The following is a 17,375-nucleotide window of genomic DNA, read 5'->3' as shown; positions in this document are numbered from 1 at the left end:
ACAGAAGGATACTTTTATATACCTTAAGAAGGATTCGGTATATATGATTATGTTCCAAGTTTTGGAATGGGCATGTTAGTCTTTATGTGTCTCTGTATATATAGAAAGTATTTATGTACATACATAATCATATATGTATGTACATAAATACATGTACACACAGGCTAAAATCACACAGATTTTCTTATTTCATACCTTGCTGACAGCCTACTCACAGAATTGAAGCAGCAGGTAATGTTAACCCTATTTGCAGATACTTGTACATATATCTGTATTATTCTGACAGTTTGTAGACAACCTGTACAGTTACTAGAGAATATATAAATATTTGAAATCTTGTAATTTATAACACAGACTAATAGTTAGGAGTGATATTTTATCTGCAGTTTGTATATAACTTGTATAAAGTTTTCATTATGGTTTGTAAGATACCTAGTAGACTGAGTTATTAAACTTGTTTTCAGCTCACTACCGTGAGCGTAGTATACACAGTGACCAATGTTATCTACTGTAAAACATGAAGATCGTTCAGGAAAGACACAGCATTTTCAGATCCAAACATGATTCATTGTGACCAATGTTATCTACTGTAAAACATGAAGATCGTTCAGGAAAGACACAGCATTTTCAGATCCAAACATGATTCATTGATTTGGTTTGGGCTGGTACAAAGTGCACAAGAGAGGATACATTTATAGTGAACTATTAAATAATGATTTTGGTAACTGCATTGCTTGCTGCATTTGTCCATATACCATCGAGGTAGTTCGTAATCAATGAGCCCTGGGATGTGTCCCCCAGAGAGTGGACAGGCGCACGGGCCCCAGAACTAGGCTTGGGAGGAGCTCTGGGTGCGGAGCTGCCAGGTGGGCAGGCTGAATTGCCCAGGTCTCTTGGACAGATGCACAGAGGACTTTAACTTACAGAGTCTACTCTGATACTCTAGTCTGCACAGCCCAGATGTACAACTGCCATCAATTAAATCCTGCTGGAAGTCTAAGGCTTGAAGATGAACTACATCACACCTTCAGAGAAAAAAAAAAACAAACCCCAAAAGTGACAGAACTTTTAATTTACCATAACAAAAAATCTTCAGCCCAAAGGAAAATGGAACCATCCCCAGAGTATGAAAGAAATAGCAGTCTGAAATCACAAGAATTTTTAGTTTTCAAGCCTAGTTTTGACTTTCAGCCAAGCTGGGGTGGCCAGAACAGAGCATTTGGACTCATGTTTAAGAAGGGCTGAAGGGAAGGAGAAGGTGCTCTGGGTAAACAACAACCACGATTTTTGCCTCCGTAGCATGCAGGACTTCAAAACAAAATTTGAAGGAAAACCAGACAGGAATAAGTGGGGAGAAATACAGCTTGGTTTTATAAAAGGTACATATACACATGCCATGTTCACCTGGTACCTTCATTTAGAAAACCGAGCTTCCAAAGGGAAATGCCATAGATGTCACCTCTCCGGACCTGAGCAAAGCCTTCCGTGCCATGGCAATGGGCAATTGTTTGTGCCGTTGGAGAAGATGGATGCCTAAAGGCACTGAAAGGCAAAGATGGATTATGCTAAAGAGGAGGTGACAACTAGGAGCTTTGAAAGGGAAGTACCAGGGTGGAGGGAGCACTGATCTGTTAAATATTTTCATTAATTTATTTTTTTTATAAAAATCTGGAGTTATCTGATTAAATCTGCTAATGAAACCAAGCTGGAAGATAATATTAAAGCAAGGAGGCTTTGGATACAGAACGAATGAGGTGACCTTGAAGGCTGAGGTAAGAGAAGTTCAACATTCAGAAAACACACTCATGCATTTGCAGATGAATAACAAGCTGCGGTTCTGCAGTGGGTGATCATGCGCCCGAAGTGCCGTGGGAGAGGTGGCCTTGGGTGGTAATCACAGCGAGATGGTACAGACCGCTTTCTACAGACGTCAGATGGATGGTGGGCAGTTGTACTAGCCTGCTGCTCTTCTGAGTGTGCCACAGCAGACTTGCTGGCTAAGTCAGGTACGTGTCATATGCCAGACAACCAGCACAACAGTACCTGAGAACAGCTACAACCAGGCATCGCCGAACTGCCTTTCTTCAAAAGACTTTGAATGCAGTCTTCCAAAAAAACAGATGGTATCAGAACAGATTTTCCCAGCAAAATGAGGAAGATATTAGTGCTACTGTACAATGCACAGGGGACATTTCACCCTAAATACTCCAAACTTCAGGACTGAGCCCTCCGGTTCAAGAAAGATGAAGTCAAACTGCAATTAATGAGGAAAATTGCTATGAGGATTTTTGCGGAATGGAGAGCCTGTATCTAAGGACTGGCAAAAAGAGATACAGATATATCAGGGATTTAACCTAAGAGTGAGGAAAGGCTATGCAAGATAAAAAATAATATTGTCCTATGAGAAAAAAAAAATATATAAACTGGCCAAACATAAACATAAGCTAGATATTAGAAGATGGTTCCTAATTTTTACAATGGTGAGATTCTGAAACCATAATAATAAGAATAATTATTAGAATAATTAAGGAATAATTAGAATAAGAGGAGCAAAAAAACTAAACTACTTTTAAGATGATGCTTAACATATTTATGAAAATCATGATACCACATCATACCAGTGGAATCTGGACTTTCCGACTCGGGCTGTTCCTCCCAGTCCTGTGCTCACGTGCACCTACACAGACTCAGGCAAACATCCCTAGCAAAAGCAAGTCAGTCTGGTGGAATACCAGACTGTATTGTACTGTACTGTATTGTACTTCAACACCATATTGGATTTGCTGACATGCTTCAGGTTAAGAAAATAATACTCTTTTCTAAATTGCACTCCTCAGGACAATTCATTTCAATACTAATGACTCTTCTGATATAGCACAGTGCCCCAGAACATAAATCCCCCTTCCAAAACTATTTGCCATTTCTTAAATGGACAGGAGACCTAGACAGCCTTAACCAGAGCGCCTTGCACTCCCATGTCACACATCCCTACCAGCTACTTGTCATCCTCTAAAAGCACCCTACTACTTATTTTTTATGTTGACAACAGCAGCATTATATTTCCGATGCGTTACACAATTTCCCCCTCAAGGTACTGGTTATTTCTGCATTCAACTCTCTGTTACTCTAATACGAACATTTCTCTGGGCGGTTTACCCTCATACAGATTGTAGCACATACATCTTGCTCTGTGGGATATTGTGGTGATGCAGATTTACTGGCTTATTCTTGAGACAGACACCTTTGGAAACCTAAGTATTTATTGCTCCTCCATTGGGCACTGTTGCTGCTCGGTTAGAGCAATACCATACATCACTTTTTAATATTTTACTCAATAATAAGCTAAAAGGCAAATTTCATACCTGCTTTCTTTTTGGAGAGCTGACAGGTATGGTCTCAATTCATCACATATCCTGAGCCTACTGCTCCTCAGCACAGCGCAGATGCTTGGTAGCTAAATAATAGGCATTTTACAGCCAGCAAGAGGGATGGAAAATACAGAAGCCATGGAGCCTGTGATGCTCAAGCCTGCTCTCAAGCCTCGTTTTCACTTTGCAGTGCAGATGAGGTTGCCTGTGTGAAATATAGAGACAAAAAATTCAAAGGTCTTGGGCCCAATGGAAAAGGCATTATAACATACAAGACTGTATTTTTCTCAATTTCAAACTAAGTTTCTATTAAGGAAAAAGTATCCTTAAGCAGTTCTTTACCGGAAAAGAAACGCCGCTCACAGATCTCTATTCCTCATCCCTGTGCTGAATGTGGACAGCTTTCTTTTCTCACTCTTCTTTACGCATTTGCTCCCTTCTGCTTCCTAAGAAAATGCCTGGAAGTTTAGCTGATCCAGAAATGGCAAAGAGCAAGTGCAGGAACTCTCATTAGTACTTATGTCATTTTATTTAGTGTAGGAATAATTCACCATAAAGTATCCTGGAGCTGTGTTCAAGCATTGGTTTTCACAAATAAAACTGAAGAAAACTCTTGTCGACTGACACATATTCACATCTATTTAAAATTACTCATTTTGGTGTTTTTTAAGCAGTTAAGCTGAAGTTCTTTTGTGAAACATTACTACATAAAAATTGAAACATTGCTGCCTGCTTGCATACATTATCACTCTTTCCATTAACAGAAGAAGTGTACAACAATCAGTCCTACTAGCACTCGAGAATCACTTGCATTCTATTATCAAAATGAATGATGAAAGTTTCAAGATGACTGAGCTAATTTATCAGCTTCCTGCTGCTATTCCACCCACACCTTTCCGGACGTACGTTGGAATTTTTAATCTTTTAATCTCTTGTACTCATGAACTGCGTCAAAACTGAAAACAATTTTAAAAAAACCCCAACAAATTAATGCCCCATATTTAGAGAACAAGGAGATACAATTCAGAGTAGGAAAAGCTTCTGAAGTTGCTCTGTCTTATGGCTAAGTCAAGACTAAAAGGAGCTTTATACTTCATTATTCTCACCCACATTGCCCATACAAATGCAGCTAGTTCAGTTTACAAACTGGTCAGTATAAACCATTAGTGTGAATATAACATACCTGAATGCAGTGAAGAACCTCACAGTTGTGAGAGCACTATTACTATATAAAGATGATTTAACAATTGCCAAGAATTGGTTTTAACACCACAAAATAAAAAACAGGGGAAATAAAACTTGTATAATACTGACATTTCCTTTAGAAATGTAGTCGGGATGAAAATGAATATAAACCTTGCACACTTCTCTGCTGCATTGGACCCTGCAGTGTCATATATATGAACAGGAAAAATTCAAACTTATTTCCCACAGCTTCAGTATTAGATTGCAACTGCAATTCGCTGTGCTCCTCCAGTTTCCCAGGCTTGACAGTACCTTCTGACGCGACCCTGTGCATGCTTTTGTCAGCAACACAGCAAGGCACGCAGAGAGAAACACCACAAAATCAGACACAAGTTTTACAGAGCAGAAAACATTTTAAGAACAGAGAGGTGTGTTCAGACTTGAACCACAGAGAAAGCATATCCACAAACGTGCTTTTGAGAACACTTGACTTTACATAATACAGGAGACGGTTTTTCTCCCTTGCTATGTGTGCAAACTCTAACATGGAATGAATATGAGTTACTTCCACTTTATTTTTTAACAAACAGAATTTGACACTCCTTTGATAGCAGAAGTGAAAAGAAGTGGAAACTCCATCCAGCAAGGTTTTCTAATTCTCTTGGATCGGATTTTTAAAAGATAATTCACATTTTTCATTTTTCTTTTTCTAAAAGGCATGACTTAACACATGTAGGTATCCAATCTTTATCTTAATAGCATTTTTAAAAAAACACCAAACATAAAGTACATGTTCACGCAATTAGCCTGCTTGTTGTAAAGTATGCATGGCTGCAGGCAATCCTTTAAGCAAAGTTATAGATGGAATTGAAGATAAAGGGTAAGGAGACAAGCATCTAAACCCCTGATGTTTTCAGGCTGTCTGCTGGTGTCCTTTCATTCATTCCATGGTGGACACAAACCATCGTCAAAACCCTTTTCATTCCCTTACGTGACATTATTAGAGGAACCTACAATGGCTGACAAATTTAAATGTCGTCAGAGTTCTCTTCACACCTTGAGATCTGCTCGGCAATGCCTCGGGAGGGAGACCGCTGCCAGAGACAGGGATATTTATTTAAAATAAACATAAGTAATTCAATTCAAATGTTTGTCTTTACAGAAAGATGTAAGTAGGAACCCAAAGAATTCGCAAGTACATCTCACCATTTCTAAGACATAGCATTTCTGAACTTCACACTGAAACAATTGGGTATTTTGCAAAAAACCCCAACCAACCAACAGAACAAAAAAACCCAACCCCAAAACATGTCCAAAACCTCGTAAACAAATCAAGACGACTGCTAACATAAGGTTTCAACCAACACAGACATTTTTTAACTTGAAAATATGAAAGTATCAACAGCACCCTTAGTTACACAGGTATACTTAAGACTTAATAAATAAAAAAATGAATTTAGGTCTTCCTATACAAGCAGGACACAGAAATTTGACCCAAGTCCTGCCTACATAAGATGACTTTTCAGTAAGTCCTCTATCACTGAGACTTTTGGTCCATGGTCACTAAACAATTCGAGGGATCCCACTGATTTTTTGGGTAATGTGTCATTGTCCGTATGACATATGTCACCTTTGCCTCAACTATAAACAGAAAAAAATTATCACATTCTCTACAATGACATTTGTTTGTGCTTTTTGATAGAGCAAAGGCTGCTGTTTTCCCTTAACCAATTGAACTGCCTCAGCATTTTCAGAAAAGCACTTTATCAGTAACTTCAAGAATAGCAGTGGACCCACAATAATTAAGTTTGAACCCTTCATCTGTTTCACAACAGGCTGGGTAACATAACAAAAGTGTGCAACATGACTTATTTCTAAAAACTAGCATGACAGAACGAGTTGCCTTATTTCCTCATCACCTGCAACTGACAGGTAATAGCTGACTTCAGAATGTCTTATTTTCCAAAACAAGAGTGCGCAGGTGAGGCTGATGCATCTCCCTGCACAAAAGCCTGTCACGTGGTGTCCTCATAAACCCGCAAGCGCTACCTCCTCAGCCTAAACAAGACGAAGCTGGTACCTAGAACCATCAGTAAGCCTGTTTAAAACAGGTACGCCCCACGTAAGTTTGGCGTTGCAGAGTCAAAGAAGGTAATTAGACATGCAGATTTCCTCCCAGATGAAGTTACATGCTGTAATATAAACCTGCCTAAGCCTACCTCCTGCCACATAATTTAACAGTGACAAAAGGCAGTCCTTAAAAGCTCATGTGTTTATTGTAAGTTACTGAAACAAAATTATGCTCGCAGAGTCATTTTCACCTTCATACACACTGAAACAGTAAATTTTCCACCAACCGCGTACCATAGCACACTACCACAATCAGCCTCTTTTTCTTCGCCAGTGTGTTTTATTTAAAATGACTTATTTTTCAGAGAAACCAAAACAAAGAACTCTGTCTTAGAAAGAAGCACATTACAGCTAAGCAGACTTTTAATCAGTTGATGGTTACTGGCTATTCATATACCCCAGAATTTATTTGTATATCTCAGAATTTATTTGCACATCTCTAAAGATTTATTTGAAGGGTAATCTAAAAGATTTGCCCGTGGTCACAAGGAAATCAATGGCACTCAAGGACAGACAGTAAGTCTAAAGAGCCCTTGCTCTGGTAATTAAAAATATGCAGTTTATACGTAAAATTACAAAGTTTGGAATGTTGCACTGCCAAAGCTCTTTTATAAATTTAACACTTATGAGGCAGAAAAGAAGGTTTACAAAATAAATAGTAACACTGAGGCTTTAAGATGGTTCAGATTATTCGAGAACAGTAGGAAATTACAAACCTTAGAAAAAAAACCACAAGATTTCTTCATCTAAAAGCACCACTGCTAGAAATGTGGCATTTTGAAAAAGCAAAGGTTCAGCTCTAACATTGATTAGAAATGCAAAGATAAGCACTCCAAACAACAGATGGTACTCCTATTATTGTTCGGTTCTGCTACCAGCTGCACTAAAAAAGAACATTCTCATTTTATATTTATTATATTTCTCTTTAAAAGTATGCCTAGAAAACATAAATTTGGGGCCAAAGCAGACCTGAGGGCCTGCTTATATTGTTACTTTTTTAAAAAAAGCAAAACAAAACACCTAACTATTGCCTGTTCAATTAAATCTGTACCACAAAATCAAAACAGATAAAGGATGTGTAGCTTTTTTATTTCTTTATATCTACATAAGGGATTTCAGACTACTTCTTTCAGGTTATCCAAATGGGAAGTTTTCCTACTGTACGTATTATATAAAGTGACAGAGGCAAACACCACTTCCCTACGAAAAACTATCTGCTTCTCACAGACATGGCAAGCCAACGCACAGCCACTTCGACGCAAACATAGCCATAGGTAAACACAATAGTTTGAATTCAACTCCAGTGAGTAGTGTACATGTAAACAGAACCTTCTGAACCAAACCTAGCTTTAAATCAAACAAAAAAACCAAAAAACTCAAGCCCAAAATCCCAAACAAAACCAACACCACCCCCACCCCCCCCAAAACTCACAACACATTATTACATGGCTTCATGTCATGCCCAAAGCCATACTTCTGATAAATTTATCTTGCTGCACAAATTTAGAGAAAAAAAAGAAAAACCTGAAATGCAGTATTCTGCATGTCTGATTTCTAGTGCCATGAATTAACCATAGTCTGAATTCGTTATAAGTAATGGTAACTGTTAGTAGGAGAAATATTAAAGTTCCCTTAATATTTCATTACACTGCCCATTTGGAAAGCATTAGTGCCAAAATGGTGTCCCGGAACTATGTTTGCGTTAACTTCATATAAAAACCCACCACTTTTACAACCATATTTCAATTTAATTATTGTACACAGGTTAACAAAAACGTATCACAAGTGAAACTAAACACTGGATTTAACAAAACAATATTCAGAATGGTACAACACATGTTCATTTTCTCCAGGAAATAATATTACAAGTGTTCATCTTAGGACAATTTAGCCACACTAGAGACAGAAGTTCTCTTAAAATGCAACCGTGGTTACTAAGCCACTTATTTTTCCACTATAGAATATCTGAAGTCAGAGTCCTACGGCCAAGGCTTAAAAATCATTTAAGATTCAAACCTGAAAATGTCTTACAGTCAAAATGACAGTATTTTAAAAAAACCACAACAAAATAACCCCAAAACAATTAATTAAAAGGCTGCTGTATATAGTTTTATCCTCTTCATAGCACTCTCTATTCATATAACTGCTCCTATCATTGGTAATAGGGTCTGTATCTGGCTTGATCAGGGTGGTGTGGTCCAGGAAGCGGGGCCTGAGCAGGAGGCCCTTGCATCCTTGGAGGTGGAGGCGGCCCCCTTGGAGCTGGCCATATCCCTGGACTCATTCCCCCAGGCTGTGTGAAAGGGGGACTAAGAGTTCCTTGATCTTCACTGAACTGTGGCAAAGAGTTAGGATTATAGTGATGGGGAGGGGGTGCATTTACATTTACAGGTGGGCCTCCGTGCTGAGGAGGGGGAGGTCCTGGAGGAGGATGATTCATATATGGTGGCATCTGGGCAATTATATGTCCAGGTGGCGGGGTTATTGGAGGAGGAGCAGAGGTCATTGGCGGTGGAGGAGCTTGGCTATATACCATGTGAGGAGTACCTGCTGCCTGGGGAGGATGCTGCAGCGGATGGCTTATTGGTGGAGGTGGTGGTGGGGGTGGTGCATAATGTTGCTGTGGAGGCATAATATGATGAGGGTGCGATACCACTGGTTGGCCCTGGTATTCAGGATGATGATGAGCAGGTGCGGGGGCTGGTGGAGGTGGTTCTCGAGCACCTGAATTCGAATCATCCTGAATAGGGACAGTTATTAAGTTGCTGTGTTTTCTCGTCGAAATGCGGAAGGTGTCCTGACTGACTGGGCGAGGTGGCGGTGGAGCCATTGACATCTCTGCAGGAGGCGCACGAATGTCTTCGTGTGGCTGGTTATAATGCTCATGTGGCACATGCTGTAAAGGAGGTGGTGGCATCATGATGTGCTGCTTCGGCGGAATGTGGCTCATATGATGTTTCTCAGGTGGCATTATGAAACGCTCAGGAATTTCGGCAGGTGGTGGGGCAATAGGAGGATGTACAGGTTCAATTGGAGGACGAGTAACAGGCTTTCCAGCTCTCATATGACGGTGGTTGATGTGAGCTTGTAAGTCCCGCTGTGACAGGTAAGTTCTCTTGCACCCTTGAACAATGCTACACATGAAGAGAGACCCTCGGACACACTGCTCGATTCGCTGCACAGGTTCATTACAGCTAAATCAGAAGAGAACACTGGTTTATTGTCATCACAGAGAGTTCAATCTGCAATTTATTTTTTTTTTTAAAGCCAACCAGTTTACCATAATTACCCAAATTAGAACTGACAATTTTTTCCCCACTGTAGCAATGAAAGAAATATTTCCTTGATTCTGAAATTTATCTAGTTTTTAAGTCTCCAAACACAACCATGAAAGACATAAAAATTTCATGAGGTGGAAATTTATAAATAGCATCACTCTCTCACAAATGCCTTCTGGGCATTAAGACTTACCAAGAGTCACTCTCACTATGTAAATTAAACTGCCATTTATTCCTTTTCAAACTAGAGCAATAACAGGTTATCTACCCAAATACTTAAACAGCAAAGTAAACACTGATCTCTTACAATCCCAAAATACGCGTTACAAAACTATAATCAAGCGGTGCAGTAGAGAGTACTCTACTGCCTCTGCTAAACGTACATAAATAAGAACCATGTTAATACAGTATCTGAAATAAGATATTTAAGTTACTTTCCTACGATTTCTTTAATAACAAATCTTGAGATAACTTACCCTGGACACATCTTGTCTCCCTTTTTCTCATGTAGTATAGCACAGTCATAGCAGAAAACATGCTTGCAAGGTATCTAGAAACAAAAAAATGGCTGTTAAGACATCGTATATAAATACCTATGTCATTTTGCAGAATACAGTTCCTCCCTCCAGCATGCAATTTCTAACAATATAAGTAACTAAGTTACCTATGAGGTGAACAGGCTTAGTGGTAGCTCGCAGTTTACAGCATCTTTGCATAGAAACTTTCTAAAACAGTTTGTGTTGAGTTTGGGGTTTTTGGGTGTAGGTTTGTTTGGTTTTTTTAAGAATTGGCAAAAACATACAGGCAAAAGTTTAAGTCTTGCAGTAATACCAACACTGAACATTTACAGAAGCTGCATATGCAATCTAATTACACTTGTCTTGCTGGCAAGGAAGGAAAGTTTTAACAGCATTAACTGTCATTAAGTCAGATCCTGAAGCCTGTTACATCACACTTAGAAATCTAAATTAATCTCAGGGATTTTGTTACACTATTTTTAAAGGGACATAAAAGTAAACAGTGTTTTCTAACTTCATTGCAAGTCTTTAATTGAGATAAAGAGCTTATTTTTAAAGCTAAGTTGTGTAAGGTCAAAACCTACTGAACTTGAAGGGTTCTTTTGTTGGTGACAGCGTTTTGATTTTTTGTTTAACATTTTCAAGCTTACTTTATTAAATCAGGGGGTTAACATGAAATCAGACAGACAGATGGAACAAAAACACTTCAGCAGTGAAGGCCCCTGGTTCCATCCTGATATTCTCCTGCTGTTTATTCAGAGGCCTGCTGAAATCAGTAACCTCTAGAGGCTTCATAGAGACATACCAAAACCTAATTTTACCTAAAAGGAAACCATGGCTGCATCTTCCACTGATAATTTCACTCACCATGCGTCCATACATTTTGATGGGCAATCCACACTTATCACAGAAATGGACCGGTGTATCATCCTTTTCCCCCAGCAAGTTTATCTGATAGGACAGAGAAGGGGGTGGGAAAACAAAACCCAAGATCACTAAAGCTTCTCATTTCAATTATCACCAACACACCCATTATTTCTGAATTAGCTGAGAAGGAAGCAAGAACACCACAAACGTGAGAAAGCAGAGGATGTATTTTCAGTCAGTCAAAAGTAATGGAAGCGCTTTTATTTAAGAAGGTATCTACCAGGACTACCTACAGTTTGGTATGATTCACAGACAAAGATTCATGACTTGCCATCCATTGCTTTACCTTATAGTCCCAAAAGATGGGTCCAGGGAACCTCCTTTGATTGCCAAACATTTCACCTCCTTTGCATTCGTACCGCTCCTCTTCGTTATAATCAAATTCTTCTGTGGAAAGAAGAACGAGAAGAAAGACACGAGCCAACCACAACGCTTTCCTAAATGACACTGGCTGCTATTAAAGGCATGTGTCATTCTATACTGAAATCATCAAGGAATGCCACAGCACTTCTAATCTGCTGGGCCCATTCTACAGAAAGGTACAGTCAAAGTAGTAAGACAGTCTGTTTTAGGAATGCACCCCGTTTAATCCTTATAGTGCAGCAGTACCTGGAAATTTGAAACTTGTTTTGCACTTGGACAGAACCTTGGACTCTAAGTCTCCAAGACTGAATAAAGTCTTGAACAATGCTGCAGAATAATACACTTCCCTACTACAGGGCTAGTATTTATATTAATTTACCTTCATCACCAGCTTGTGTCTTTGAAGGCATCCTGTTCATATTTCTTGGAGTTCGAGGTGCAGGTTTGGTTTTATTGGTCTGTTTTGAGATAAGCTTTATAGGGATTCTTCTACGAACATCAAGACCACCCAATGACCCTGAACTATTTGTTCCTTGCAAATCATTGTCTATGAAAGAAAAAAAAAGTTTATGTAGTTTTTCACTTATCTAATAGTTTCTAAAGAGGCTAAATATTAACAGAAGAGTTTTAAGAAAAGTAATTTTTAAAGCTTGTTTAAGACTCATACAACATATCAAAGTTTAATCACTAGAAACTAAGTATCTTCACATAGAATTTCTTCTAGAAGTCAAGTCACAAAATTGTATTGGGAACAACCGTGATTTTAGGAAATCTAGTTCTAAAAATAAAGGTATTTTTAAAAGTTAGCTAGTCTGTCATTTCTTCACAACAGGAAAAAACCCATTAATTGTATAATTCCTCTCACAGTGTGAATAGTACTGAAGAGTCAATTCTTTGTATGACCGTGACAACATAGAATTTCTTATGAGAAAAGATAATTTTTACAATTTATGTAAATTGTTTATTAAAGCTGGAAGGAAGCTAGTTTCCATATTAACTCAGCATCTTGACATATCACTTAGAAGTTTAGCATAAAGTATCACAAAAATACCGGTACTTAAGAGTATGTAGTAGTATCCTTGCAAAACTGAAAATTATTGTTCCCCACTACATACAGAATTCTCTTTAATCAGATTTAAATCTGAGTACCAGGGCAAAGGAAGCAAGAAATAGCCTGACACATGCATCGGTAGATACAGGCTCCAAGTGATAATCTAGAGGGAGTATTGCAACAAGCACACCAATGAAGGGGGTACAACTCCCTCAACTTCCAGTGAGTCTATCTTAAACCACTGCATAGCATCTCATTCATACACAAATAAAATTATGTTCTTCACGAATCTACCCAGCTCACTTTCACTTTAATTGAAAATGCCATTTTGACAGGTGTTTCAAAGTGGGACATGCTCAGCCTCAGAGGGGTGTGCCACAAGCTCTTACACTGTAAGCCCTGCCGTTCCACTTGATACAGCACTGCAGCCCTGGAATGATCACCGAGGCCCCAAAGGATTACAGCCTGGTAGCATCTGGACACTGAAATTAGGGCCCCATTAGCGTAAGTCTGCACAATGCCTCACAAACTAGTGTCCCTCAAAGCCTGTAACCACCCCACATAACACAACAAGTAGGAGGAAAAACAAGAAAGAAAGAAAAACAAGAAGAAAAAGGGAAAAGGGGATTGCTCTAAGTTATTCAGCAGCTACCACCAAAACTAGGAACTGCGACAAAGTTTCGAATTGGGACTGTGCCCTGACAGTCACTTTACCTCAAAATGAAGAGCCCTCAATCTCCTCTGATAGATCAAGTGTATTTATTCCTCTTAGCACTGTGGTTGACATGTTTCACTCTAAAAGGCAATATGTAAAAAGGCAAAAACAATACAGCCTGTTTTTACTTTTGCTCATTTGTTGTTTTTGTTTAGGCAGTCCTGTTGGCTAAACAGATGAGCCAGGAAACATACAACTACGACACCAGGTTTCCCAGAGACTGCTGGCCTAGAACATCAGAGATAATAATGCTAAAGCTGTCTATTTTCCACTTGTTGGGAAATTCTGTTTTCTACCAGAATACACAAAAATGCAACACCGTAGACCAGAAAAAGTCTCTGCAGGACCTCAATCCATATTATCCCAAATAGGGATAACTAAAACAAGTTTAAAAAAAACCCAAACAACCCAACTTGTGTATTAATCAGTCCATTGAACTGCCAGTAGGAAACAAGTAAGTTCTGACGCGTCTTCCATATACCCTTGCAAGCTAGGAATATTTACATGAGTTAGCTGCTCAGCTAACCCGAACTAGCAAGTTCATTAGTTATTCATGTTTCACGGAAGGATAATAAATTGCAGTCTGTGGAAGCATAACTAGCAGGATTAATTGCAGAAAAAAAGTATGAAAAACATACCAAAATTGTTAAGACTACTTAGGGAAGCTCTAATTGATGTGATACATCCTCCTGAATTGTCACCTTCGTCAACTTTTCTTAAGTTTTATTTTTGTATTTCACGTTCTTTTAAAATTCATAAATATAGCTCAAATACCATACCTTATACATATAAATTCATAATGTAGTCTTCGCTAAGGGGAAGAAAGAAAACCGAAAATACCCCAGCAAAAATCCCCACGTCCGCTCACCTACTCATTACACTATGCCAGCACGCTAACCAGCAGAGTATCAAAGCTACGAAACCGAGCTTAAGCACATGGGAAAGTTTCCTCTCCAGAGCACAACTACGGAACCAGGAAACACGTTACCGGCACCGACCTCGGGAAACGCAGCGGGCGAACAAGCGCCGCGCCGCCACCGCCGAAACGCTACAGGCTGCATCCACCTGCTGCAGGCCGACGGGCTCCGCAGACGCCGGACTATTTAGCGCAACGCCGCCCGCCAGCCCCGGCCCGGCCCGAGAGTGCGCAGTTGCCGGCGGCAGCGGCCGCGCCTGACGCTGCGCCCACCCCCTCCGCGCTCCGCAGCCCGCCCCGGGACGGGAGAGGGGGCTCCAGCCGCGGAGCGGCCCCTCAGGCCGGCCGCTGAGCCCCCCTCGGGGCGGGGGCCGAGCGCCGCCGCGCGCCGGGCGCGACCGTTGGAGGGCGCACGGCGGCCGGGGGAAGGCGGGGACCGCGAGCCCGGCGCTGACGGGAGAGACCAGGCCCCGCCGCGCGGGCCGCGGGGAACCGCGGCGAACCCGGGCCTCGCCGGCGTTACCGGGCGCCGGGCCGCATCCCGCCGCTACCCTGGCACCGCCCCGCACCCGGCGGCCCCGCGCGCGGCCTCTCCCCGCTCGGCAGCGCGGAGCGGGCCCAGGTGGGGACGGGTGTAAACGGGTCTCCCGGCCTCTCCCCTCCTCACCATTGTGGTCCATGGTTCGGCGCGGGGCACTGTGGGAGCGGAAGGGCGCGGCCGGAAGCAGAAGCGGCCGGGCGGCGGGCGGGGGGGCGTGAAAAAGCGCGCAGCGGGGAAGGGTCTGCGGCACCGCGCTCGCTGCGCCCCCGTGGAGCGGCCGCGCCGCTGCAGGACGGTGAGGGCATGGTGGAGCCCGCGGGGCGGGGGGGAGCTCGGCGGAGCGGCGCCGCGCCGCGCCGCAGCGGGACCCTCGTTCCCGACAGGCTCTGCGAGGAGGCTGGGGAGGAAGGCGCGGCCGTTCCGCAATGGCTGCCGGGACCGCGGCTGGCGGACCGCTGCCCCCTGGGGGGTGTAGTGCCGCATGCGCCGCGCCTGCGCGCTGCGGCGGGAGCAGGGGGGCGCCCGTGGACATGGCGGCGGCGGGCCCGGGCGCCGCCCTGCTGGGAGACGCGGGGTGAGCGGGTCTTCCCGCGCACTGCCCGGCGGCGCGGAGGAGGTGGGGAGCCTCTGTGCGCTCCGGTCTCCGCTCTCTGCGGGCCTCGGCGGCGCTGGCGGGTGTGCTGCGTGCCCGCCCCGGGCTCGGGGGGCTCCTGCCCCGCTGGGAACCGCTTCCGGCCGCTGCGGGCGGAACTCACGCGCTCCCGCCTGGGCGGCCGGGGCGACGCCGGGCTTCGGGAGGCCTTGGAGCCGCGGCGGGGAAGAGTGGCTGGAAACAGGAGGCATGACCCTGTGGCTTCTTGGAGAGGGGTAAAATGAAAAAGGGGAGGGGCCTTTCTGTTCCGGAGCCGTGACCCCTGCCTGCGGGCTTAGCGGGAGGGTGGTTTATATGGTGCGGGCTTCCAAGAATCGGACAAATCTGAAACCACATTGGGCTCTCTCGGCTGCTAATGGTCAGCCTTAAGGTTTACCGTGGAATCGGCAGATTCCTGACAATCGGGGCTGTAGGAATGCCAACGACTTGATGGAACAGTGGCCCTCCAGTGGACCCTGAAGCTTCACAGCAATAGAGCTCGCTACCTCAAGAGACTACTTTGTGTAATTTCCATAAACTTAGCATTTTGTAAATCCTGTGTAGTTCAGTGGGATACTGTCTTTATAGAGTGCTTCTATAGCACTGAAGAAAGGAAGGAAATATAAATACAAGTAAATCATAGGCTATAGGGTAGAAAGTGGCCTCAAGCAGTCCTCCCACAGCCCTAAGGTAGGGGCAGCTCTACGCCAAACACTTCAGATCGGTGACTGCCTCACTAGAGGTCTCCCGGATGGGGATCTTGTGTCCCTACAGACAGTGTTTCTCATTATCTTTATAGCCTTAACATATAAAAGCTGCCATGGAAGCCTAATGTTTCTTGTCTTATCCCCACAAGGCAGAGAGAACAGGTTTCCCCTTTTGTCTCTGTTGTTCCTCAAAAGGCAGACCCAAGGGAAGTGTGATGCTGATCCCTGCATTGTATGCTTTATTTCCCCATCATAAGAATTCACAAAGAGAAGAGTTTAAAAAAAAACCAAACCAAACATGCGGAGGCATGCAGCATGTTTTCAGTATGCACAACTTTATTTTCTAGTTAATTAATACAATTGCTTTTAAAATGCAGCTTTTTAAAAGGGTAAAAAAATGTATCTCCAAATTTAATACCTGACATGCAAAGACAGTACTCAAAATGCATACAAAAATATCATTTCTTCATTCTACTGGAAAAAGATAAGCATGTCTAGTTGCATTACTTACAGATGTTTGAATTAGTACAAAATCATGTAGAATTTTAGCTTCATTGCAAAATCCATTATTTTGGTATCCTTCGTTTTAATGGATGCATAGAAGCACGTACCCCCCGGCCCACTGAGAAAGGTATTTGAATGCCTTCTGCATGTTACCTCTTACCATTCTGTGTAACTGTAAGCTTTGCGTGCAATGCTATTTTTCAGGAAAAGTCAAATATTTTGTGCCAGTTAAATTAAGAACAAATACAACCATGGCTTGAAGAAATATGCAGGCCAAGAGTAAGTATATTGCATCATATTTTAGCACAATTAATTCCAGCTGAAATGTCATTATTTGGAAAGGAAACTGGAAGATGGCAGGGGGGTTGGACTAGATGACCTTTAGAGGTCCCTTCCAACCCAAACTATTCTATGATTTAATTGCTTTTTTAATACCTGTATGGACAAGAACTAGAGAAGGTTCAAAAAATAACGTAAACCTGCATTTCTGTTGGGTAAGAATCTATACTCAAACTTCACAGTGCAGATGTTCTCTTGAGGA

General features: G+C 42.2%; 1 protein-coding gene across 3 annotated transcripts; it reads right to left on the bottom strand.

Moving 5' to 3' along the window:
- Window positions 1–7,754: 7,754 nt before the first annotated feature.
- On the bottom strand, window positions 7,755–15,200 carry CBLL1 (Cbl proto-oncogene like 1). Of its 3 annotated transcripts, none has more exons than XM_076328755.1 (6): window positions 15,119–15,200; window positions 12,149–12,316; window positions 11,693–11,793; window positions 11,347–11,430; window positions 10,438–10,511; window positions 7,755–9,877 (listed from the first exon to the last, which is right to left on the bottom strand). In XM_076328755.1, exons 1-6 carry the CDS (start codon window positions 15,129–15,131, stop codon window positions 8,836–8,838), a joined length of 1,482 nt encoding a protein of 493 aa, XP_076184870.1. In that variant the 5' UTR covers window positions 15,132–15,200; the 3' UTR covers window positions 7,755–8,835. The 3 variants fall into 3 exon arrangements, with proteins under 3 accessions (XP_076184870.1, XP_076184877.1, XP_076184886.1); XM_076328762.1 differs by having other exon boundaries at window positions 11,693–11,790; XM_076328771.1 differs by lacking the exon at window positions 15,119–15,200 and adding an exon at window positions 13,535–14,123.
- Between the last annotated feature and the right edge of the window lie 2,175 nt (window positions 15,201–17,375).

The sequence above is a fragment of the Aptenodytes patagonicus genome, chromosome 1 (assembly GCF_965638725.1).
Source record: "Aptenodytes patagonicus chromosome 1, bAptPat1.pri.cur, whole genome shotgun sequence".
Taxonomy (NCBI): Eukaryota; Metazoa; Chordata; class Aves; order Sphenisciformes; family Spheniscidae; genus Aptenodytes; species Aptenodytes patagonicus.
This window is presented reverse-complemented; position numbering and strand designations above follow the sequence as displayed.

Excerpts from the sequence above, each read along its gene's own strand:
- CBLL1 (XM_076328755.1), bottom strand. Across the intron at positions 11,794-12,148 it reads GACACAAGCTGGTGATGAAG|AAGAATTTGATTATAACGAA; the intron begins GTAAATTAATAT and ends TTCTTTCCACAG. Across the intron at positions 10,512-11,346 it reads TCAAAATGTATGGACGCATG|ATACCTTGCAAGCATGTTTT; the intron begins GTGAGTGAAATT and ends TTTTGTTTCTAG.